Here is a 27,591-nt window from a genome sequence, read left to right as displayed (position 1 = left end):
CTTAAGGGAATCCTGAACTTGGACTCCAAAGTCCCTTTGCACTTGCAATTTCAGACCTCATTTGTGAGGCCTCTTCCAAATCTCAGTACTAGATTTATTTTGGGTACTGGACAATATTTATCCTTCAACAGTTAAACAGATTGCTTGGCATTATTACATTGGTGATGGAGTCTTTCAATTCATGAAATGGTTATGATTGCCAAATGAAGAAGCCAGAATAAGAAGGGGTTGGGTGAAGTGGTATACACTAGAAGGTAATAGGTGAAACCAGGTGATGGGGGAAGGGGGTGATGAAGTAAGAAGCTGGAAGGTGATAAGAGGACAAGGCTGCAGGAGGAATCTGATAGAAGAGAGTGGACCATGGGAGAAGGAAGGAAGGTCACTGGAGGAAGGTGATGGGCAGGTGAGGAGAAGAGAAAGGGTAAGAGAGGAGCCCGAATGGGGAATAGAAAAGGAGAGAAAGGGGATGGGAGGAAAAAGAACCAGAAGTTGGAGAAATCGATGTTCATGCCATCAGGTTAGAGGCTATCCAGATGGAATATGAAGTAAATTCACAAACAGGGTCTCGACCCGAATTGTGAACTGTGTACTCTGTCATAGACGCTGCCTGGCCTGCTGAGTTCCTCCAGAATTTTGCATGTACTGCTTTGGAATATGAGTTGATGCTCCTCAAACCTGAGAGTGGCCTCATTGTGGTGCAAGAGGAGGTCATGGACCAACATGTCAGAATGGAAAGGAGAATAAAAATGGTTGAACACCAGGAAATCCTCCTGTAATTAAAATGATTGGCCACCGGGAAATCCCTCGTTACCTAACTTGTTCTGACTTTGTTTTTATTGCCGATTTCAAGGATGTCTCTCTTCTCCCCTTAAATTTAGTTAATATTTCTCTAGAAAATGGAACAGCCGCATTTGTTCAAGATGAGGAGTTGCTCAATATCAAAAATAAACCCATTCTTCTCGCGGATCTCTTGATCCAAATGCCAAACTGCTTCTGTTAATTGGACAAGTTCAACAAGCTTTATCCAACTATCAGATTATTTCAGTGGCACATTCCATCACTGAAGCTGCAAGGAAGGCCACTGAAGCCAGTGGAGCAAACAGCAAGCAGACATACTTTATTGATCCCAAGGGAACATGCCAGGACCTTGCTGCTGCCTACGTTAACAGAGATTCTAACATCATTGCATGGAAGAAGCAAGTTTTCAGTGATACTTAGGATCTCAGTTTCATACACAGGACTACATTTTCTTAAATGTGTGCATTCCGTAGAAAATTTAAAAAATTACAAAATTTACTCACATTTTTCCAAGGTGAAGCAAATGAAAGTCAAGTGGTAGGGGAAATTAGAAGTAACAAATAACATTATCACTTGAGAACCTAGTTTGTAATCACACAGAATACCCACCTTCTCTAGTGTGCATGGGAATCAAGTAATTGGATGATACAAGTCATTTATGTTCCTGAGAGTCAGTATCTCAGAGGATCTATCCCAGGCCCAATACATCGATGCAGTTACAAAGAAGGCATGGCAGCAGCTATATTTCATTAGGAATTTGAGGAGATTTAGTATGCACATTTCTACAAACGTACTGTGGAGAGCACTTTAACTGGCTGCATCAACATCCGGTATTGCTGGGTGAGGGGTGCGGTGTGTTTTGGCGCTACGCATGATTGAAATAAGCTCCAGAACTTTGTAAACTCATTCAGATCCATCATGGACAGCATCCAGGACATCTTCAGAAAGGTGGCATCCATCATTAAGGGGCCTCATCATCCAGGACATACCCACTTCTCATTGCTACCATCAGGGAGCAAGCTTCTTTCCCTTTGCCATCAGACTTCTGAATGGACACTGAAGGTATGGATACTACCTCACTACTTTTTCTTCTTTTTGCAGTACAGTTACTTAATTTAACCTCTATATATACACACACACTTCTTATTGTAACTTAGTTTTTATTATGTATTGCAATGTACTGCTGCTACATAAAAGCAAATTTCTCAACGTATGTGCGATTTAATCCTGATCCTGAATACAGCGAACTGTATCATACGACAGAGAGGTGGGAGGGGATGGGGAAATTTAAGAAAGGATCCCCACCATTGATACACTACTGTCAGGAAGGAGGTACAGAAGCATCAGGACTAGGACTGCCAGACAGGGTAACAGCTTCTTCCCCTAGGCTGTGAGACTAATGAATATCCTGCCACCACTGAGGTCCTGTCATTAGCTTTCTGTATTGTTTACCTGTGCTGCTCACCACATGCGTATTTGAATTATATTTGTTAACTAATTTGTGGTAATATTTTGCTTTACGTGCTCTGTGTGCTCAGTGTTTTGTGCTTTGGAGGAATGTTTGGTTGTATACGTGGGGCAGCACAGTACTGTAGTGAGAAGCACAACGCTTTACAGTACAGGTGAGCTGGGTTCGATTCCTGCTGCTGCCTGAAAGGCGTTTGCACACACGTGCCATGACCACGTGGGCTTCCTCCCTCAGTCTAAAGACCCACCGATTGGTCATTATAAATTGTTCCATGATTAGGCTAGCATTAAATCCGGGGATTGCTGGGTGGTGTGGCTTGAAGGACCCTGCATCTCAATAAACAAACAAATAAAAAAATAAATATGTACAGTCAGATGACAATAAACTTGAACTTGAGAAATTCTGCCCAAGAGTATTTCCATTGCACTGGCACAGTTATATGTATAATTTATTACCATAATCAATGCAATATGCAATTCCAATTAAAGATTTATAATAATCCTAGTAACTTGCAGCCAGGCAATGTACAAGTAACAATGGGACTTGCATAGTGCTGAATCAATTAATCAAGCACGTTTTATCATAGACGTCAAAGCCGGAGCAGAGGGGGTGATGATAATGGTGTCAGTGACAAACGGGCGGAATGATACAAGTGCTGGCATTATTTTGGATAAAAGTGAATAAATCAGAATCAGGTTTAAGATCACCAGCATGTGTCATGAAATTTGCTGTTTTGTGGCAGTACTATGCAATGCATAATAATAAAAAACTATATATTACAACATGCATATTTATATAATGAATTAGTGTACCTGAGTGTGGTGCAAATAGGTGACAACAAAATTTGAAAATTTAATTATTTTATTGAAATTATCAAAAATAAAAACCAACTGAGAGAGAGGAGAGGGCACTGGATTCAACAGTTTGAATTCAGTGGTCACACTGGAAGACTATAACATACCTTGTCAGCAGTGAAGATCCTGTTCACTAATTATTATTTTACTTGCACATTAATAGATACTAAAATTTGAGGCATCATTCAAGTGAGTATTTTTTAAATAACTGAAAATATTTTGCTGAATATTAATAAAAACTGGGAGGAAAAGAAATCCTCTAAATTGACACACAAAATGCTGGTAGAACACAGCAGGCCAGGCAGCATCGATAGGGAGAAGCGCTATCGACATTTCGGGCTGAGACAATTGAAAAGGTTTCTGTGAACTGTGGGTCTTGAAAGATTCGGGCAGCACAGATTTAGTTCAGTTCTGAGACAGGCAGTCCACTTTGAGGTTCCTTGTCATGTCTTGGTGAAACACGTTATGGCTTGTTCAAGCATCATCAGAGGCCAAATAGAGTGGTCCTAGACCCAGTGGGATGGAGTAACATGACAGGCAATGGAAAATTCAGGATTATTTCTGCAGACTGAATCATGACTCTCTGAAAAGTGGTCACTCTAGCTGTATTTGGCCTTTCCAATGTAGATGACATGATATTATGAGAACAGAATCAACTCATCAGCACATTTATTAAGTGCATTTTCTATTGAAATATGCACAAACTGATCCAAAACCTCTACAGAAAACTCCACAAAGTTTTCTGAATAATTCTGCCTGGACCAGGCAAGCTAAAAGTACTTTTTAAACACACACAAAATGCTGGAGGAAATCAGCAGGTCAGGCAGCATCTATGGAAATGAATAAACAGTCAATGTTTCAGGCTGAGATACCTCATCAGGACTGGAAAGAACGTGATTTGCTGAATTCCTCCAGCATTTTGTATGTGTTACTCTCGATTTTCAGCATCTGGAGAACCTCGTGTTTATAATAGTCTTTTGCATTAAAGACTATTTCCAGCACACTGTCTCTATCCATCAGTCATAAACATTCTGGTACTTTGTCAGGACAAGCTAATGTTCTTTGGGAAATTGAAGTATAGTTTAAGCATAAACTTCACTTTGTGGGAGGTTCAGCATTTGCAAGTTACCTGCACTAACTCAACAGTCTGAATTAATGGCTGCTTCACCAAGAAATGACAAGGAACCTCAAAGTGGACTGCCTGTGTCAGAACTGAACTAAATCTGTACTGCCTGAATCTTTCAAGATCCACTGTTTGCAGAAACCTTTTCAATTTAGGGGATTTCTTTTCCTCCCAGTTTTTATTAATATTCAGCAAAATAAATTATTTTCAGTTATAAAAAACTTGGATCACTTGAGTGATGCCTCAAATTTTAGTATCTATTAATGCACAGGTAAATTAAAATAATAATTAGACACTACTTCTGCCTTTATTTTATTTTTCAATGAATTCTTTTTCTTTCACATATTAATCCAATTTCCATCTGTACTTTAATGGTTCTGTTATTTTTGAATTACCATCATGCAAATAGCCAGTAGTACTGCAAAATAGGGGTTGGTCAGTAAGCAACTGAGCCTTTCAAAAGTCATGCACAACATTCAGAAAGCAAATTTAACCGATAATGTAATATTTGCCATGTTGACACTTATTGTTGGCACAGAACCTTGCTTTTCACTGGTAAAGTGAATTTCCAAATAGGCCTTCGGAGTGCCATTTTGATCAGTTAAAACCAGACTATTAAAGTGCCAAAAATAAGCTGCTAAAAAAGAATATTTATCTCAACTAGCATGTGACCGTGTGTACTAATAATGTTTCTTCCCATTTCATCTACAGATTTCCATTTTTCAAAAAGACAATTCTATCCTTTCTTACGTGAATACATTCATTTTAAATTCATTTAAGACATCTTCCCCAATTTCTTCCTGCAATTGAATATACATGTCAGTTATGTTGATTCAAAGTACATTTATTATCAAAGTATATATGCAGCATACAATCCTAAGCTTCACCTTTCCACAGCCAGCCTTGGAACAGACACACACTATGGAACCTATTCAAAGAAAAACATTTAATTCTCAATGCATATAAAATAAAAATTACAGAAGTGGCAAAATAAAAACCAGTGAAAAACACAAAACTCCGACTCCCGAAGTCACTGAAGGAGGCATGTTCAGTTCAATCTAGTGCTGTCGTTTGTATACAAGTGTCATATTTCCCTTTTTATTTTAGTGTACGTATTGTATTTGTGTGCCAAAGTTTTAGACTCTCCCACACACTAACGTTCTCTCCATGCATGCCACAAGTCATCTGTAATTTTACAATTCTCTATTGCCAAAGCTTATCAGTTTAAGTCTTTCTTAGTTGTAATATATCAGTGTCTGTAGATAGATAGATAGATAGATAGATAGATAGATAGATACTTTATTCATCCCCATGGGGAAATTCAAGTTTTTTTCCCAATGTCCCATACACTTGTTGTAGCAAAACTAATTACATACAATACTTAACTCAGTAAAAAATATGATATGCATCTAAATCACTATCTCAAAAAGCATTAATAATAGCTTTTAAAAAGTTCTTAAGTCCTGGCGGTTGAATTGTAAAGCCTAATGGCATTGGGGAGTATTGACCTCTTCATCCTGTCTGAGGAGCATTGCATCGATAGTAACCTGTCGCTGAAACTGCTTCTCTGTCTCTGGATGGTGCTATGTAGAGGATGTTCAGAGTTTTCCATAATTGACCGTAGCCTACTCAATGCCCTTCGCTCAGCTACCGATGTTAAACTCTCCAGTACTTTGCTCACGACAGAGCCCGCCTTCCTTACCAGCTTATTAAGACGTGAGGCGTCCCTCTTCTTAATGCTTCCTCCCCAACACGCCACCACAAAGAAGAGGGCGCTCTCCACAACTGACCTATAGAACATCTTCAGCATCTCACTACAGACATTGAATGACGCCAACCTTCTAAGGAAGTACAGTCGACTCTGTGCCTTCCTGCACAAGGCATCTGTGTTGGCAGTCCAGTCTAGCTTCTCGTCTAACTGTACTCCCAGATACTTGTAGGTCTTAACCTGCTCCACACATTCTCCATTAATGATCACTGGCTCCATATGAGGCCTAGATCTCCTAAAGTCCACCACCATCTCCTTGGTCTTGGTGATATTGAGACGCAGGTAGTTTGAGTTGCACCATATCACAAAGTCCTGTATCAGTTTCCTATACTCCTCCTCCTGTCCATTCCTGACACACCCCACTATGGCCGTGTCATCAGCGAACTTCTGCACATGGCAGGACTCCGAGTTATATTGGAAGTCTGATGTGTACAGGGTGAACAGGACCAGAGAGAGCACGGTTCCCTGCGGCGCTCCTGTGCTGCTGACCACCGTGTCAGACCTACAGTCTCCCAACCGCACATACTGAGGTCTATCTGTCAAGTAGTCCACTATCCAATCCACCATGTGAGAGTCTACTCCCATCTCCGTTAGTTTGTGCCTTAAGATCTTGGGCTGGATGGTGTTAAAGGCACTAGAGAAGTCAAGGAATGTAATCCTCACAGCACAACTGACCCCATCTAGGTGAGAGAGTGATTTGTGCAGCAAATACGTGATAGCATCCTCCACTCCCACCTTCTCCTTATACGCAAACTGAAGAGGATCCTGGGCGTGCCTGGTTTGTGGCCTCAGATTCTGTATTATCAGCCGCTCCATGGTCTTCATCACGTGCGACGTCAAGGCAACAGGTCTGAAGTCATCCAACTCCTTTGGTTGTGGTTTCTTCGGTACCGGGACAATACAGGATGTTTTCCACTGTCTGGGTACTCTTCTCTGCTCCAGGCTCATGTTGAAGATGCGCTGTAGTGGTTCTCCCAGCTCAGTCGCACAGGCCCTCAGTAATCGTGGGGAAACTCCATCCGGTCCAGCCGCCTTGCTGGTACAGATCTTCCTCAGTTGACCTTCCACCTGTGCAGCCGTAATCCTGGGCGTGGGCAAGGTCTCCTGTGAGTGGCTATTTTCCTGTAAGGGAAGTAAGCCTGGTGTGGATTTCTGCGGTGAGGATGAGATTGAGCTGTCGAACCTGTTGAAGAAGTTGTTCAGCTGGTTCGCTTTCTCCACATCTCCACTTATGTTTGCCCCCCGCTTTGCACCGCATCCGGTGATGATCTTCATCCCATCCCACACCTCCTTCATGCTTTTTTTCTGCAGATTTTGTTCTAGCTTCCTCCTATACTTTATATAGAACCCCTTTTTTTTAAAAAAAGGTTGAAGACTCAGTCAGTTCCATCATAAGCAATAGCTTCCCGACTGTCCAGGACCTGTTTAAAAGGCAATGCCTCAAAAAGGCAGCATTAATCATTATGGACCGCCGTCATCCAGGATGTCCTCTTTTCTTATTACTCCCATTGGAGAGGAGGTACAGGAGCCTAAAGACGCACACTCAGTGTGTTAGGAACAGCTACCTCCTTGGCCATCAAATTCCTGAAGCAACAACAAACCAGTCCATGAACACTACCACTCTATATGGGCTTTTTGCACTACTTATTTAATTTTTAGATGTATGTTTCTTATGGTTGTTATGTATTACACCGTAAAGTTGCTGTATAACAACAAATTTCATGATATATGTCAATAGTAAATGCATTTACTTGATGTTAAACCATCAGACCAAAGCTATAGGAGAATTAGGCCATTTGGCCCCTCGAGTCTGCTCCGTCATTTCATCATGGCTGACCCATTTTCCTCTCAGCTCCAAACTCCTGTACAACAAATTTTTGATAGGCATTATAGGGCTAAAATACAGTTCCAGATTTTTATTTTATAATTGTTAGATATTTTTGTTTAGAATCTTTTGAGAACAAGTCCAAGTGTTTTGGAGTTTAACTGCTGATTTTTTCCCCTTAACAAGTGTTTTTTTGAGACGTGAATAATCACAGGTATTTCTAGCCCATCCCAATTGCCTCTCAACTGCCAGTCAGTGGGGTGAAGGGATTTACAAACATTGCTAGGTGAGAAGTTCCAAGGTTTTGATGTAGTGACAGTGAAGGAATGATAACATATTTCCAAGCCATGACAATGTGCAAGTTGACATACAAGCTGAGCTTTCCAGCTTTGGGTGCTCTATAAATCTGCTACCATTGTCCTCAGCAGCAGTCCCATGCTTGGATGATGCTGTCAAAAATACCCAACTATTTTCTACAATGCACTTTGAGGATAATAGTGATATAAGGGGTGAATTTTAAGATGGTGAACAAGGCAAGAACATAATGTGCAGCTTTGTTCTGGATTATGCTGAGCTTTAGCCATTGAGTACCCCAGCACAGAATCAGGTCCTATGGACCATCTAGTCTGTGCCATACTGTTATTCTGCCTAATCCCATCAGCCTGCACCTTCCATCCATATATTTATCCAAATTTCTCTTCAAACCCACATCCATTGACCTTTGATGGTCATTGGAACTGCGCTCTTTCAGGCAAGTGGAGAATAGTCCATCACTCCCTTGTGCCTTGTAAATTAAGAGAAGTCTTTGCATCAATATTACATATTGGGACTGTAAATTGCTACTGCTACGACTGCATGTGGATGGCTGAGTGGATCTGGTCAATAACTCCCGGAGAGCTGACAGTGGGGGAAAATTGATAATCTTAAAGTTACTGAACATAATGAGGACGTAGTCAGTCACTTCTTTGTTATAAGCGGTCCTCGATCAGCACTTCAGGCACACATACACATGGCCACTTCATTAGGTAGACCTTCCCATTAATGCAAATATCTAATCAGCAAATCGTGTGGAAGCAACTCAATGTATAAAAGCATGCAGACATGGTCAAGAGGTCCAATTGTTGTTCAGAGCAAACATCAGAATGGGAAAGCAATTGTGGCTTTGACCATGGAACGATTGGCAATACCAGGCAGAGCTATTTGAGCATCACTGAGACTGCTGATTTCTTGGGATTTCCGTGCACGTTTCTAGAGTTTCTAGAGAATAGTGTGGAAAAAAAATCCAGTGATCGGTGATTCTGCGGGTGACAATACTTTGTTACTGGGAGAGGTCAGAGGAGAATGGCCAGGCCAGTTCAAGCTGACAGGAAGGTGACAGTAACTTGAATAACCATACATTACAGCAGTGGTATGCAGAAGAGTGCATCTGAAAGCACAACACCTCAAACTTTGAAGTGGATGCGCTACAGCAGAACAAACATATAGTACACTCACTGGCAACTTTATTAGTCATAGGAGGTACCTAATAAAGTAGCCATTGACTGTATGTAATTAACATTTTTTGCAAATAGCTCTTTACTAATCCGTGAAGGACACAAAATGAACAAGAATGCCAAATAACACAGCATATCCTCTGGATTGTCTCCTGTGAAAATTAAGCATACTCTAATATAATAAAATTTTAAAAACACATTAGATATCAGCAAGTACACTTCACTTTATGGATAGAATGTATGCATGTCACACAGCAGTCACTATATAGTTTATTCTTATGGGGAACAGCAAGTATTTCTGTACAATATTCAACACTTTCTCCCATCTTTCCAACCAGGCCATTCCTAGGCCTCCATTTGCTGGATAATTTCAAAACAAATACCCCAAGTACATATCCAGAATTACAGTAATTTGTGCCCACAAATGCACAGTACATTGATACAGACAAAAACAAACAACTGTTTAGAGGTATGTGTATCACAAACTGCTTAAAGAACCGTGTTGGCAAGTTCTGAGGTAAGCAACACTTAATAATAGAATGGCATTTGTATCATTCGCTCCACAAATTGAGAGGTCAAAAAATATTTCAACATAGTAATAATGATTATATTGCATAATTAACAAATTCACCCCCTTTCAGGCAACGCTGTAGGCTGCACGGAAAGACTTGACATTTAAAACATTACCAAATCACAGCTATGTAAGTAATTGCAATTTCTATGTGGATGAATGATACAAACCACACTCCGTAGAACAAGTGCCCAGTAGAGAAAAATACTCCCGGCAGAAAAATTGACTTGTGTTTTTTGAGATGGGCACCAGTTGACGATGGCTGTACAAGTGGGCATGTAGAATATATACACCATTGCATTTGCCCTTTATTCCCTCTCTGTTTGAGATATGGGGACAGATTTTCCTGTATTGACACCACAATTTTCTTGTCTGAGCCTATGCATAATAAAATTTCAGTATATTATGCAATTTGATGTTAAAAACAAGCACTTGTTTTATGCATATTAATCCAGAGAGTACTTGATTTTTAAATTAAAAAAAAAACTTTTATACTTCTGGTAAAAAAAAACTTTTATACTTCTGGTAAAAAAAAACCTTGCAATAGGGAGGAAAACTGTTCCAAAAATAAATTGAAATTACCTGAAAGTTAGAAATGTTATTCCTAAATTTTCATTGGTGAATAACCCGTTTATAATAAAACACATGTACAGCAAAATTTTTGATTTCTTTTTAAAGTTTGCATAGCCTTATCATTCTACTTCTAATCTGAGATACCTGAAGGTTATTGCTGTTCTGCAATGTTGCTGTTTACAGTACACCAACTGAAGCAACCTTGTGAGAGAAGTCACTGGTGCTAAAATTCAGGGACTAATGATAGCAAGTACCAAGAATATTTTAAAAAAAACTTGAGAAAATATTAGCTTGTGCTCAAGTTTTTAAAAATCAGGTGCTTTGGAATTGTAAGATTTTAGGATTCTTGGACCATCCTTCTCAGGAAATCGCTTCCAAAAGGTAACTGCTCTCTGGATGGAAAGATCCCCTCTAAAACTCTTGCTTCTCACCTTAAACCTGTGCCTTCTGGTTATAGATATCTTTACACAGGGAAGAAACTTACTACTGTCTTCCTCACTATTAGCCTCCACACAGCCTTCTTTGCTGCAAGGAAAACAAACCTAGACTGTCAGTCTTATTCAATACCCGAGATACCCCATCCTCAATTCCATTCTGGCTATGGTCTTAATCTAAATATGCTTAAAGATGCTTTAGGGTTTTTCCTCGATCTCATTTGCCAGTGATATTTCATGTTCCTCAAAAATTCTTAAACACCCTTGTCTGTCTCACTGTCTCCCAAAGAGCCTTCCCTATTTTCTATACTCTAAAACTACCCTATCCTACCTTTCTTTCTTCGTAAAATCTTTTGAGGTCCATTCACATCGAGGACTCCACACTCACTTCTACAGGAACATATTGGACTTGAACTTTCACTCACTTTTATGATGCCATTTGCCCGATGTAGACCAACCCACAAATAGCAGAATTTTGTTGAAATTAACCTTCCCCTAATTTAGTGCCAGAAATTCAAGACCATCCTTGCTCCTTTCCATAATTAATTTGAAACTTGCATAGTTGTCATTGTGTCCACTGGTACTTCATCCAATTGCCCAGCTTCATCATACAGGTGAATGATGATTACAAGAAAATCTGCAGAGGTTGGAAATCCAGAGCAACACACAAAAAAAGCTGGGGGAACTCAGCAAGTCAGGCAGCATCTACGGAAAAGAGTTATCAGGCGACAATTCAGGCCAAGACCCTTCTTTAGGACTCGTTACATAGATACTCTTTTCCAGAGATGCTGCCTGACCTGCTGAGTTCTTCCAGCATTTTGAGTGAGTTGCTCTGTAAGGTTAGGTTCCCTGGGATTCCGGGGGAGTTAGCAAGGCGGATTCAGAACTGGATTGATTATTGGAAGCAGAAGTTGATGGTTGAATTTTGAATCTCTGACTGAAGGCCTGTGACAAGTGAAGTGCCCCAGGTCTCAGTTTTTGACCGGTTATTATTTATGTAAATGATTTAGATATGAATGCATATAGCAGGATTAGCGGGCTAAACTGGGATGTGTTGATAGTGAAGTAGGTTACAATGAACAGAGAGTCCATCTCCCAAACTGATCAAGATAAGGAATGGCAAGTGGATTTTAACTTATCCAAGTGTGAGGTGATGCATTTTAGACAGCCAAACCAGCATTTTTCTTATACAAAGAATGATATGGTTCCACGTGTTGTGGACCAGAGGAACCTGGGAGTAGAAGAGCAAAAGTTGAAAGTAGCAATGAAAGGATTTATCTTGCTGGCCTGGTCAGGGCATCAGGTTCAAGAATAGAGACAGTATGTTGCAGTTATACAGGGTCGCACAAGGAGCATTGTGAACAGTTTTGATCACCCTGTTGTAGGAAAGACATTGTCAAGCTGGAGAGAGCGCAGAAGAAATTTACAAGGATGCTGCTTGGACAAGATGATATTGGGAGAGGTTGACCATGCTGGATCTTTAATTCCTGCAGAGCAGGAGAGTGGGGGGGGGGGGGGGGGGAAGAAGCAGTGACCTCAGAAGCTTATTAAATTATGAGGGGAATGTGCAAGGTGGGCAGTCATAATATTTTCTCCCAAAAGTTTATGTTTTGGATTAAAATATTCTGTATTTTTTTTAGTCCAAAACTAGAAGGCAAAGATACAAGATAAGGGGGAGATTTAAAAAGAAACCCGAGAAGTAGTTTCTTTACACAGAGGGTAGTGAGTATCTGGTAAAAAGAAAGCTGCCCTTGAAGGTTACAATTGCACAATTCTAGAGGCACTTTGATAGCTACACAGAGAAGAAGCGCTTGCAGGGAGGATGCTGTGGTTGGAACGCTTCCGTGCTGTATCACTCTTTGGCAGATTTGCAGATTTTTCTAAGATATCCTGCCTTATTATTGCTGTGACAGTGTCATTAATCATCACTGCAATACCAACTCCTCTTTTATATCCCCCTCTGCACCTCACCATGCCTGAAGGTTCTATACCCTGGAACATGGAGATGCCAATTTTGCTCTTACTTCAACAATGTCCCGGTGAGAGCTACAATACTGCAACCCCAAGTACCAGTTAAACTCCTTACAGCAAAATCAATGCAATTTAACTCATCAGGCCTTCCGCTTACAAGGCAGATCTAGTTATTCTTGTATATTCCCTCACAGCTCTGCAATCCTTTTGCATTTGATTCCCCTACTAAATTAGTTTAGGACCTTTCCGAAAGCATGAGAAGAACTCCCAAGGATTTTGGGCCCATTCTGATTCAGGTGCGACCCATCCTTCTGTACTGATCCCACATATGTTAATGACCCAAAAACCCAAAGACCTCCCTTCTCCCTTTAGCTATCCATTCTTCTGATGTACTCTCACTTTCATGCACTCGGTAGTACAAGATACTGGAAGCAACCCAGAGATTACAACCTTTCAGATTCTAATATTTAATCTACTACCTACATCCCTAAATTTATTTTGCAGGATCTCATCCTCTTCTCTACTATGTCATTGGTACCATTGTGTTTAACCTCTAGCTGGTTACTCACCCCCTTTAGAATACTGAGACTTTTTAAAACGTGACTTCTTTTTTTCCATTCATTTACAATAATTATTCTCAAAATGAAGTTAACCATAATTGAGGAAATTTGTTATAATACTCTTAAATATAGCCTGATGAGTGATCCTACTGTAAAGTTGGCAGAAATGTAGGAAAGACTTTAGTGTCATCTATCCAGAACATTTGGCACCTCATCACTACTTGCAGTCGGTGGAGGTCTATTGGTCTTGGTGATCACCCACATTATACAGTTTTGTACTGAGGCATCTAGGAAACCTGCAACAATGCAATGCATGGTTTACACTTGGTTAAATGTAATTGAACCCTGGCCCTGAATAGGTAAACTGAGCAGCAAATGCAGTGGTGAATTTTGACATGTCAGTTTGCAAAAAGTATAAAACGGTTGTAATACAGAGGAGCAGAAGTTAGTACCTGTCAGCCGTTTATGTATCCATTGCATATATTATTTCTTTAAAACAAAAAACTCTGTTGCCTTGTAAGTTTTCCTAGGTTTACTGAAATGGCACCGAGATTAGTGTAGGATTGTCACCACAACTCAAAACAGAGAGGGTTTCAGGTAACAAATTCCTGAGGTTATGTTGGTAGTGACACAGTAGATTAATGACTGCATTTATAATAGGTATGTAAAATCACTTTACATGTGTAATGAAAGAAAACGAAAGGATATATTACTTTCCAAAATAAAAGCATTCAAATTTTTAAAAAACACCTCCAGTGTTAACTATATCTTGCAAATTTAAAAACAGAAAAGCATGCGTAAATCTTTGAACTCTCTACAGACACAGCAAAACTAAAATAAGTGCTTATGAAAGCCAATTTCGGGCAAAAAGATATTTCCAAAGCTTCGCGTAGCAAAGGAGCTATTAAAAGCGGACCACTGCATGATAAAAATTACCTGGAGCATGTACAACAAGGCAGAAGCACTTTTTTGAACAGCCTTCTCCCATTGGCATAGAAAGGTATAGTTTACTCTTTTTAAATTGTAGTGAATTAATACACGGATCACATTAAGGTCAACTGTCAATTAAAGTCAGTTAGTGTTAAACTAAAATTTCTAATATAGTTTATCAAATATGGAAACTGAGGTATACCTTGTTGAGGGAGGTTTATGGTTACAATGTAATGCTTGAAGCTTCTTTGCTATGTCCCAAAAAACCTTGATTTGTTTATACGTATAACAGCAGCACACTGAACATTCACAAGCTATGTCATATTGGCATTACAATAGTTCTTTGTGAACGCAAATACTAAATGCAATAAAAATGAATCGCACTTCTTTCTGAAATCAAATGTACTATTGTTAAAAATTAACAGTAACCCATCTGAGTGACTGAGACATCTCCATGATAAGCCAGTTATCTGATGCACTCCTTTCACTTAAGCGCACGCTGTCAAATTTGAGAGCGACGTTTGACGCATGCTTAGCTTTATTTGCTGGAAGTAAAGAGTTACCTTCCAGTATCCAGAGTGATGCGTAATGAATTAGCAAGTGATCTTTCCAACAATCACTTATCTTCAACATCACCTCTGACTGACTCACTGACTGTAGTACCTGTTGCCTCCATTGTCCACTTGCCACTGCAATGGCTATCAGTTCTGTTAAGTGCGTAAGGACAAGATACTGAATTGTTTGTTGTAACCAGTGAAATAAATTCAGGAGATAGCAGCTCTACTGCAGAGTCTGATGGTCTGGTTTATGACAGCTGAAACCATCATAGGCTAGATTCTTTGGGTGGAAAGTCAACATTTGTAACCATAGTGACTACTGTCACTATGTTGTCTGTAGTAATTGTGCTCACAAGTCTTCGCATTTGAGTGATACGTTCTGCGACACAACCTGCTGACAGTCTTGCTTCTGCATCGTGATCCCAACATTCTTCTATTGTCTCACACAACATGGCCATTCCCTATGACAGGAAAAGTAAACACATTGGAAAAATGTTCAATGAATGAACAAACTCAGGAGAAAAACTTAAAGTATTATAAATATAGTAATATAATAAAAGACTAAATTGGTCATCCTGAGGAAAAAAGTTCAGCTTATTGTATTAAAAAAAAGGTGCCAATGGGTTCCAATATAAATCACTTTGCAATGCTTCAATAGGCTCCTATATAGATGAACTTCAGGAGCCACGTGATGCAATACAGGCATAAATATGAGGGGTGAGAAAAAAAGAGCAGCAAAATCTATCCAAAGAATGCTGAACCAGATTGGGTTTTATGACATGTACTTGTTTCACAGTCACTATTATTGATATTGTCTTATGTTGTGTATTTGATATTTCAGTAATTTTTGAATAATATTGTAAATTTTGGTTAAGCATTCTTCATCGTTTACATAATTCATTACAGGTTATATATAAAAGTACATGAATGGCATGCCATCATATACTAAATGCATACCTCACTCATGTAAAAACTTTGAGCATACACCTTATTCCCGGTTCCATGTTTTCTTTTAATTTGTTATATGTTTTGAAATTACAAAGCATAACAGTGATGATAAGGAAGTTTTAAATAAACCTGAGATGACTACCTACTTTCCTGTTGAAATTCAGCGACACATTAAGAGTAAAATAGAAGCACAGTGAGATACTTGAGTTTTTAAAAAAAACACAGTACTTGGTTTATTTGGAGGGGGATAAAGCCAGCCAAGTTTAAAAAAAAAGGCAGAAAATGTATGAATTCATGGGTTCATAAACAGTGAATACCGACTGATAATAAATTTAAAAAAAAAGCCAAGATAGCTGGCTACCTCAGAAAGATGGATATGTTCAACTGCACAAAAGATAATTGGCTGCTGTATACAGAACTAACTACCGTAGATTCCGGATTTTAAGCCGCTACTTTTTTCCCACATTTTGAACAGCTTTGAACTCTGCGGCCTGTAATACAGAGCGGCTAATACCTGGTTTTTTTTCATGCCGCCAAAAACATTTTGCCTCGTAACAGTAGACCAATAAAATTGATGAGTAGTTCACAGAGGTCCAATGAAATTGTACGATAAATCAAGCGCACTTTCACAATTAAATTATTGTAAATCAGTCATTTGTACTCACCCTCATCAACATGGAAAACACTCGAAGAAAAGCATTGTGCTGCCTTTATGGCAGTTATTTAGTTTATAATATTTTCGCTTAGTAATTCATTTGTTAGTTAAAGTTAGAACTGTTTTAACTATATTTGTTTTCTGTACTACATCGCGGGATGCTATGACGTCACACCCGGTTTCGCCGCGTCTTGTGGGAAAACGCCGGTTTGCGATAAACGGGACGGCGGGGGGGGAGCGGCATTACGCGAGCGGAGCGGCGGAGCCAAAATGCTGCTTTTAAGTTAAAGGCGATCAATAACTTTTCCTGGTAGGCTGCAGTATATATATTTTTTACCAGTCGTTAGGAGATATTGGAATGTTGTTCAGTAAAGAAGTATACGCAACGTATATTTAAAAGTAGCCGCGTTACAGGCACGGTTCGAAAAAAAGCATTTGCAATATGTATTTGTTTATGTTACCATATGGATTTAATTAAAAGTTAAAAAATCCTCACGTGTAATATCTTTCTGTGTAAATATCTCATATTACAACGTGGGACACCTGCGGCCGAAAATCCGGTGCGGCCTGTACAAGTAAAAAATTGATTTTATTTCTAAAATTAGAGCCAGCGGCTTTTAATCAGGTGCGCTCTGTAGTCCGGAATCTACGGTAATACAGTACGTTTAAGCAAATTACAATAGCCATTGAGAAGTTAGTGCAAGTTTTGCTGAGTGTACAAGGTGGAAGAGAATACACTTTGCTTAGAAATTTAACAGCTCCAATCAAACCAGCCAAAATGAGCTTTGCTGATATCATGAAAGTAATGCAGGAAAATTTTGAACCAAAACCACTGTTATTGCAGAATGCTTGAGGTTTCATAAGGGAAACAAAAAGGAAGGAGAGTCCATTTCAGCGTATCTGGCTGAATTGAACAAGTTGTCTGAGTTCAGTTCAGTGATTGTTGCATTAAGAGTTGCTTAGTTTGTGGAATCTTGCAAGACAGCATTCAAAAACAGCTCCTAACTGAAGTAAAACTCATTTAAAGAAGCAGTTAAAATTAATGTATCAATTGACTCAGCAGGCAGAGACACAATTGAGTTGCAGTCAGAAATTGTAATGTCTACACAGAAACTTGCTTGGCTGAACAAGTAGTGTTACCACTGTGGCAGGGGCTCACATACACCAGACCAATGCAGGTTTAAAGTTGAAACTTGCAGAAAATGCAACAAAATTATGACACATACAAACAGTATGTCAGGTAGATAAAAATAAATATGCTGCACGGGGACAAGCACTAATCTGCATGGTATTGATGAAAAGTCTGATAATGATGATAGTGACTGGGTGGCCTTGAGATTTACAATATGCGAACTTGCATGTGACAAGCAGTAGGGCTTACAACAGAAGAGAAAGGCAAATTAATTATAATGGAATGGACAATGGCTCGGCTATTTCAGTTTTTCCACAAAATGTGTTTGAACAGCATTTCAAAGATACTGAACTGAAGCCTGCAGATATCCAACTAAAAACTAGAGAAAAGGTAACTCCTGTGGAAATGAGATTCATAACAGCGAAATAAACACAAAACAAGTTTATATGCGATACAAATAGGAGGGCCAGCGTTGCGGGGCTGTGACTGGCTGAAACTACTACAACTTCATTGGAGATCCATCCACTATTTGCATCCTCTGCAACCGAGTCAATTGAGAGAACTTAACTAAAAAGGCAATACGGGGAGAAAAAATGAGGTACGAACGCAAGCTAGCAGGAATATAAAGGAAGATAGCAAAAGCTTTTTTTAGGTATGTGAAGAGAAAGAAGATAGTTAAGAACAATGTTGGGCCCTTGAAGAATGAATTGGGTGAAATTGTTATGGGAAACAGAGAAATGGCAGAAGAATTTAATGAGTACTTTAGATCTGTTTTCACTAAGGAAGACACAAGCAAACTCCCAGATGTATGGATGGGCCAAGGACATAGGGTAACAGAGGAAATGAAACAGATTGACATTAGGAAGGAAACAGTGATGAGAAGACTGATGGGACTGAAGGCTGACAAATCCCCAGGTCCAGATGGTCTGCATCCTAGGGTACTAAAGGAGGTGGCCCTGGAAACTGAGGATGCATTGGTAATCATTTTCCAATGTTCCTTAGATTCAGGATCAGTTCCTGAGGATTGGAGAATGGCTACTGTTATCCCACTTTTTAAGAAAGGAGGGAGGGAGAAAACAGAGAACTATCGTCCTGTCAGCCTAACATCAGTAGTGGGGAAGATGCTAGAGTCCATTATTAAAGATGAAATAGTGGCATATCTAGATAGCAGTGATAGGATTGGGCCAAGCCAGCATGGGATTTACCAAGGGCAAATCATGCTTGACTAATCTATTGGAGTTTTTCGAGGATGTAACCAGGAAGTTAGACAAGGGAGATCCAGTGGATGTAGTGTACCTCGATTTTCAGAAGGCATTTGATAAGGTCCCACATAGGAGATTGGTGAGTAAAATCAGAGCTCATGGCATTGGGGGGGAAGATATTGACATGGATAGAAAACTGGTTGGCAGATAGAAAGCAAAGGGTAGCGGTGAATGGGTGTTTCTCAGAATGGCAGTTAGTGACTAGTGGGGTGCCACAGGGCTCGGTATTCGGACCACAGCTGTTTACGATTTACATCAACGATTTAGATGAAGGCATTGAGAATAACATCAGCAAGTTTGCTGATGATACTAAGCTGGGTGGCAGTGTGACATGTGATGAGGATGTTAGGAGAATTCAGGGTGACTTGGATAGCTGGGTGAGTGGGCAGATACTTGGCAGATGACGTTTAATGTGAATAAGTGTGAGGTTATCCACTTTGGGAGTAAGAACAGGAAGGCAGATTATTATCTGAACGGTGTAGAGTTAGGTAAGGGAGAAATACAAAGAGATCTAGGAGTCCTTGTTCATCAGTCACTGAAGGTGAATGAGCAAGTGCAGCAGGCAGTGAAGAAGGCTAATGGAATGTTGGCCTTTATTACAAAGGGAATTGAGTACAAGAGCAAGGAAATCCTTTTGCATTTGTACAGGGCCCTGGTGAGACCACACCTGGAGTACTGTGTACAGTTTTGGTCTCCAGGGTTAAGGAGGGACATCCTGGCTGTAGAGGAAGTGCAGCGTAGATTCACAAGGTTCATTCCTGGGATGTCCAAACTGTCTTACGCAGAGAGGTTAGGGAGACTGGGCTTGTACACGCTGGAATTAAGGAGATTGAGTGGGGATCTGATTGCAACATATAAGATTATTAAGGGATTGGATAAGATAGAGGCAGGAAATATGTTCCAGATGCTGGGAGAGTTCAGTACCAGAGGGCATGGTTTGAGAATAAGGGGTAGGTCATTTAGGACAGAGTTAAGGAAAAACTTCTTCTCCCAGAGAGTTGTGGGGGTCTGGAATGCACTGCCTCGGAAGGCAGTGGAGGCCAATTCTCTGGATGCTTTCAAGAAGGAGCTAGATAGGTATCTTATGGATAGGGGAATCAAGGGCTATGGGGACAAGGCAGGAACCGGTTATTGATAGTAGTTGATCAGCCATGATCTCAAAATGGCGGTGCAGGCTCCAAGGGCCGAATGGTCTACTTCTGCACCTATTGTCTATTGAAAGTGAATTAAGAAAGGTACTGGATGATGCCACAGCAGAGTGCAAGGATGGCTTTGGAAAACTCAAACATATCAAGGGTAAAATAGTGTTAAATGACAATGAAATACCCAAGTTTTACAAAGCCCATTCACTTCCTTATATCATCCATGATAAAGTGAGCCAGTGAGCTAGATTGTATGGAGGCTGAAGGAATTCTTTCCAAAATTGAGTGGTGCCCAGTGAAAGTTTACTATACCGTGGATGCCTTAATAGTAGTTGTATTTCAGAGTATACTTTATCTATCATATACGTATACAAGTTGTGATGCAATCTATATTGAGTTAGAGTTTATAGTTAGGCAGAGAGGAGTGCTGTGTATTCAGTATTTCAGTAACATTGTAAGTATTTTGTTTGATAAAGCTCTCTTTGTTGTTTACCTAATTCTTTACAGTTATATGTAATAGTTCATGAATGTCATATGTCATCATGTCTCCACATTACAAGTGCACGCTTTGCTGAAGTAAAAATGAAACTAGAATACATGTTATTCCTGGTTCCATGTTTTGGAATTACAAAACCTAACACCTTGGTATCCAAAATGATTTAATTAACAGAGTTTTGACTCTCTAGCTTGTCATGGAGGGAACAGACCTCGTGTCTCATGAATACTTGTCCAGGACTGCAGACAGTACTAAGACACTATTAAATAACATCAACTCATCTTCCATAATGCTGCCCATTGATTCCAAAATATGCACTTAAAAATATTCAGACTGAGCTTCTTTTAAATGGCAGGGAACAAGACTTATGAAAGCTGCAGCACTTCAAATTTTTGAGGCATATGAGACAACACAAAAGACTGGAGGACTTTAGCAAGTCAAGCAGCATCTACAGAGGGGAGTTGGGGGTGGGGGCTACTGTTCAGGATTGAAATAAGCTGCAGAGAGTTGTAAACTAGCAAGGTCCATCATGGGCACTGGCCTCCATAGTATCCAACGCAGCTTCAAGGAGTAAGGCCTCAGAAAGGCGGCATGCATCATTAAGGGCCCCCTTCATCCATGACACACCCTCTTCTCATTACTATCATCAGGGAGGAGTTACAAAAGACCGAAGGCTCACACTTAGCGGTTCAGAAACAGTTTCTTCCCCTCTGCCATCCGGTTTCAGAATGGACATTGAACCATGAACAGCAGTTCACCAATTTCTATTTCTATTTTTGTAATATATATATATATATATTTACTGTAATTTGTGCTATTTTCTATTATGTATTGCATTGTACTGCTGCCACAAAAGCAACTAATTTCACAACTTATGCCAGTGATACTAAACCTGATTATGATGATCTACAAGTAAATACTTACAGCATGCTTTTGCCAATATTCTCTAAAAACAGGCCTCAACTTCTTATGCACAACCACCTCTTGCATATCTTCAAGGGATGGATGCTGTCCCACTTCTTCTTCAAATGGCAACATATATTCATCTACTGGCCCTGAGGGTCAAACAAAGAGTACATTCATTGATAGTTTTAAATAAAAGCAGGAATACATTTATGCTGGCTTAAGGATTGGTAATATAGTAATTAAGGTAATGTAGTAATACTTAACCAGATCCTGAAATCATTTAGCAAACTTCAAAATAGAATATCTCTGGATAAATGAAGATGATGTCCTGAAAAATCCTCATCATAATGAACTTGCAAAGGAAATATTTTTAAGTGAATCAAAGAATGTTTTTCGCACTTTAATAATTACTTAGTAATCATGAGAAGGAGATTTTAAGCCTGAATTTGGAAATCATGACTGCTAATATCAGATTTGAAGATACTCAAGAAAAATACCAAGATGCAAAATATATAAAATATGCACAACTTGCTAATAAGCAAAATGTAGTTATGCGTTTGTGGGTAAATACACAGGTACTGACAGCTTAATATCCTCTGAACAACTGAAAGGACAAAATTGAACAAAAAGGCAGACATGGCAAAAAATGAAAAGGGAAATACCAACTACAAGTGAGAAAATACCAGCATGGTAACAGACCCATCTACCCTGAGCCTACATCAAGCACGCGTTTTTACTAATCCCATTTTTTATCCTCTCCACATTTTTCCATTAACTGCCCCCAGATTCTATCATCCAGCTACAATAGTGAAAATTTACGATGACAACCCACTTGCATTCGGGATATGGAGGAAACAGGTGCAACTGGACAAAACATACACAGTCACAACAAAAATATACAATCAGTGGAACTTCCAGGCAGCAGCTCTACCAGCTGCACTACCCCTTATCCTTTAATATTTACCTACCCAGAGGAAATATATCCGTTTCGTGGATCTGATCTTTTCCCATGACATTATGAAGGTTGCATTTATGTCAATGACTTGCTTGAGTTGATTTTTCTTTTTCATTTTTGCCATGCCTTTCCCCATCCCTCCCCCGTCTCCCTTGTTCAATTTTGCTCTGCCAGTTGGTCAAAGGATTTAACCTGTCAGACCCTTGGTATTTCCTACACAGCAACACAAGCTGGGGGCACTTTGGAAAACTGTTCGCTTATCAGATTCAATTTTCAGGCAGCCTTTTGATTGTGCATTTTTCGGAAAACAGAGACCATCTCCTCTTCACAACTCATGTTCTCAGCATTATTTTTTATTCGCAGTTTGTTTTCTTTTGCATATTGGTCGTTTGTCAGTCTTTGTTTATATATTGCTTTTTGTTAATTCTATTGTATTCTTTTATTTTTCCTGTCAATGCTCTTAAGAAAATGAATCTCAAGGTAGTATATCATAGCATTCATGTACTTTGATTAATAAATTTACTTTGAATTTTTAAGCAGTGCATGCCAGGACTTTCTGGGATCTCTCTCAGATCCTCCTGAAATTTCCTAACTCTTGTCCTGTAAGACAAGCTTTTCACTTTAACTCTGGAACTGGTTTATTATTATCACATATACAATGTCCTATAGCTTTATCTACTGTGATTTCCTGCAGTCCATCCTTTCTATACCCCTCATGACTAATGTATAAATTAAGCACAACTACTCTTAACCTCTGCTGCTCCAGGGAAAATTGACCTGGCCTCTGCAGCCTCCCACAACCAAAATGTTCCATTCAGGGCAACATTCTGGTGAATCTCCTCTATATACTCTCTGGTGATATCATTTCTTTGTTACTGTGTGGTGATCAGAACAAGACATTGCTTTGCAAAATTCTATATTATTAACTAATTTAAATTCTTCACCTGCAATTGAGGAATTTAAATTCCCCCAGGCCAGAGACTTGGACCCTGGCCTCTGGGTTACTAACTGTTGTTCCTTCGCTGTGACCTGCATTATAGAATGCCTTGCCAATCAGCTAAATTGGGTGTCAGTCACAATAACCATAAATACTGTGTCAACTGCTCAGAGCCTGCACTTCCTGCACTGTGTAAGGCAGCTGCCATTTCAGCGTCTACAGACTGTGACGGAACAACTCAATTTACCCAACTAACTTCAACACCATAACACTAACCAGAACTGGCATTTAGATAAAACGTTTATCATTCACAAGATCTATTGGAGTAATCTATCAAGACTTCAAATCTCTAACCAGCTACCTCTATTACCAGGACAGAGAAGGCTAACATACTTAATGAGTCTATCGTTAAAAGGGCAGACACACAGCATAGAAACAAGCCTTTTCAATCTTCTACCATCTGGCAGGATTGACAGAAACACCTCTGCAGACATCCAGACTGAAAACCAGCTTTTTCCCCAATGACAGCCATGCAACTGAACAACGCCCCCCCACCCCACAACCATGCATAGTTCACAGGCACTATGAACAATTTGAAAGCGCAATATATGTGCATGTGCGATATTTAGGTTTAATGCGACAGCTACCTTCCTTTGAGTTCAGAGCTCTTTTAAATCTCAGCTTTAATTCCTGATGCTATTTCATATTTAATCATTGATTTTATAACATGGGCATGTGCAATACTCGAAATCAGCAGTCTCTGTTGCTGTTAATTTTAGAATTGTTTGCTTTTAATTCAGTTGTAACTTAGATGTCATTCTAAATAACTCTGACATTATTTTAAATGTAGTCATTGTGTTTTTAGTAATTGAATTGCCAGTATGCTATTTTGGCTCTAAAGGTAGTCATAGCCCAAGGGTGGTAGTGGGGACAAGCTCCCACTGCTAAACAAATGCTCTTCATGGCGTGCGTCCAACTCCTGGCCTTCACATGTGGCGTAGTTCTTATGCCTGGCGGAGCTGTTCTCACTGACAGGAGAAGGGGCAAAGGCGGGCCACTGGCACCTTAAAACCAGTTGCTCTGGGCAGATGGGGCTCGTTAACCACAGATGGTAGCTCATCTAGGAGAGGGAAACTCTGATTTCAAACCTCCGCTGCCTTGCGGCTATACCTGCTCACGGGAAAGGCTTTGGGAGTAAACCCTGAGGAAGATCCGGAGTCGGAGTCCCGAAGGCAGCTGACTGCTGTACCCAGCACCGGCACGGCAACTCCTGCGATGCTGCTGGCACCAAACTGTACCCACCTTCGTTGTTTCTTTGGACCTGTCATCAGCATGGGGGGGGGGGGGTCCCACTGCATGGGCAACAGACGGATCTCCATTATCAACTCTGACCTGGCTTGTGCCCTGGAGAGGCCACTCCAGCTTCGCTTCAGTGACTACCAGAGGCATAGTACCCATGGTCGACGACGACCGACAGAGGCCACACACACAACATGAATGGAGATAGCACTGCAATCTCATTGTCCTCACAAAGACAATAAAGCTCTAACAACAACGAACACGGCTTTGACACACCACATTCATGATAGCTGCTTTGTCCCATTTGCATTAGGTTTAGGTCCTTCTTTGCCAGTCTGAATGCCTCAAACATACAATCCAACTCCACCATAATCCTCCAACACCAAGTGCCAGGCATCAAACATTGTGTAAAAATATTCCCCTCAGATCCCATTTAAAAAACCTTCTCATCTAAATATAACTCACCCACACAACACAAAATAACATCACTACAAATAAACTAATAAATAATAAGGTGCATTTACAAAACAAGTTAAAAAGTAAACAGTATAATGCTCTCCTTTCAGGACACATTAATTGTTAAATCCATATTTATACTCTGGAAAATGCACAGCTAAAATCTATAAAGTAATGAAGTGGTGATTGATGACAGTCTGTATACCAAAAAAAACTCAAGTACTCTGAAGAAATTTTTCTTTCTTGCTGGAATAAGACCACAAGGCCTAAAACACAAGAGCAGAGTTAGGCTATTTGGCCCATCGAATCTGATCCATCATTCTATTGTGGATTATTATTATCCCTCTCAACCTCATTCTCCTGCTTTCTACCTTTGGCGTCCTTACTAATCAAGAACTTATCAACCCCCACTTATAAATATACCCAATGTCTTGGGCTCCACAACTACCTGTGACAATGAACTGCAAAGATTCACCACCTTCTGGCTAAAGAAATTTCCCTTTATCTCTGTTCTAAAGAGACATCTTTCTATTCTGAGGCTGTGCCCTCTGGTCCTTGACTCCCCCACTATAGGGAAACATCTACTCCATGTTTACTCTATCTATGCCTTTCCGAAGTCATAAAATGACCTCAGTCATGAGCTTCTCCAGCTTGCATTCCGAAGGTAACTGGTGAGAAACTGCTTACAAAGGTAAATGCACGAGAGATGCGATTTCTTTAACATAGAATTGACCTCAAGCATGTTGTATTATTATTGTCAAATGGTAGTACTTGGTATATTTCATAGGTCAACACAGGTCACACTTATACAATTAACAAAAATGTTTCAAGTTTAAACATGGTGATAACCAAAAGAACGAATGTGACTTGGGATAGCAATCACTAACCTGAACAACTTTCATTACCTAATACAGAAGGCTGTGTTCAGCAATAATTCTTATTTTCTACAATTAGATGGTGGTTGAGCTGGGGGTAGGGAAACTATCTGCTTGTTGGATGGCTCTTTAAACTGTATAATTCTGTGTAGAAAGTGAAAGAACTTGCTGCATAAAAAATAAACTGTGAATCTGACTATCTATTTTTCAATATTTTGATGAATACGCCAAGTTAATTGCAGTGCTGTCCTAGTCGCTTTCTGTGCTGGAACATTCTGTTGACATGGGCTTGAGCCAAGAAAGAAAAATTTCCATTACTCTTGCTTATTTCACAACCCTTAATTATCCCAATGTGCACTGTAGCTAATAAAACTACATTCTTAAGTGCATTCTCTGTTAACATGCAATCATTGCTGGAAACATATAGGATATATGACTATGAATTTCTGTATGACAACCTTCCACTGACTTTTGATATTCACCAAGTAATGACAGTCATTTTTTAAAAACGATTGAATATTAAATATTAGCCAGGAATAATTGCCCTACTTCATCTAAGTGAAAGAAACATGACTCAACCAGTAAAACAATTATCATAATGGAGAACTGGCCTCAAACTCAACCCTGGTGTTCAAGGCTCTACAGTGAGATTTGAACCCTCAACCTTTTTGACACATGAGTGAGTTTCCAATTGAGTATCAAGGGAATCAGTGTGATTGCCCAAAGTACGCGGATGAAGATGCAAAAAGGTTAAAATATTATTAGTATAGATGGATGCTTTATGGTTAATGCTGAAGCCATTTCCATGCAGTCGGAGCTTATCTTTTATTTTTGAGAGAAAGGCATTTCTGACGCAGGAAGCAATTGTGCTTAATAGAATGGAAGAATTTGAAAGGCAGCTGGCCAAACTCGGAAATAAATTGTAAAACTAGATGTGGTGGGAGACAGAGCTGTCGATGGGATGAGTGCAAGCTTCAGCAAAGATCAGATGAGAACAACTCAGTTCCATGCATTAAGTTCAAAATAATAGTTTTTAGACAACCACCAAACCAGCATTAGAAGATTTCCAAAGTTACAGCAGGAACATCTCTGACTCCATCACACTGAGCACTGGATCCCCACAAGGCTGTGTACTTAGCCCACTGCTGTTTACACTGCTAACACATGCCTGTGCAGCCAGATTCAAGGAAAACCTGATCATTAAATTTGCTGATGATACCACAGTGGTGGGGCTCATCAGCAAAAATGATGACACAATGTACAGGGAGGAGGTCAAACACCTAGAGAGCTGGTGAAGTGACAACAACTTGATGCTTAATGTCACCAAAACCAAGGAGATGGTCGTCGATTTCAGACGGTCTCAGCCTGAGCACACACCCCTCAGCATCAGCTGCTCCACAGTGGAGAGAGTGAAAAACATCAAGTTCTTTGGGGTGCAGATCTCGGACAGCCCAGCAGAGATTGCACTTTCTGAGGAAGCTTAAACAAGCATCACTCCCCACTAACATCTTAAATACATTCTACAGAGGCGTGGTTGAGAGTGTGCTGACCTTTTGCATCACAACCTGGTACTCCAGCTGCAGCGCTGCTGACAAAAAAGCCT

The 27,591-nt window shown here is 39.9% G+C and overlaps 1 protein-coding gene across 2 annotated transcripts in view; it reads right to left on the bottom strand.

The window, feature by feature from the left end:
• Positions 1–9,586: 9,586 nt before the first annotated feature.
• The window catches only part of acvr2aa (activin A receptor type 2Aa), a 145,106-nt gene continuing 127,101 nt past the window's right edge, over positions 9,587–27,591 (bottom strand). For both annotated transcript variants that reach the window (XM_073026022.1, XM_073026030.1), the window contains 2 exons: positions 21,485–21,615; positions 9,587–15,386 (listed from right to left, as the gene is read on the bottom strand). In XM_073026022.1, coding sequence (XP_072882123.1) covers positions 15,192–15,386; positions 21,485–21,615 — 326 coding nt within the window. In that variant the 3' untranslated portion in view covers positions 9,587–15,191. The remainder of the gene's footprint in view (positions 15,387–21,484; positions 21,616–27,591) is intronic.

The sequence above is a fragment of the Hemitrygon akajei genome, chromosome 2 (genome assembly GCF_048418815.1).
Source record: "Hemitrygon akajei chromosome 2, sHemAka1.3, whole genome shotgun sequence".
In the NCBI taxonomy this organism is placed as follows: domain Eukaryota; kingdom Metazoa; phylum Chordata; class Chondrichthyes; order Myliobatiformes; family Dasyatidae; genus Hemitrygon; species Hemitrygon akajei.
This window is presented reverse-complemented; position numbering and strand designations above follow the sequence as displayed.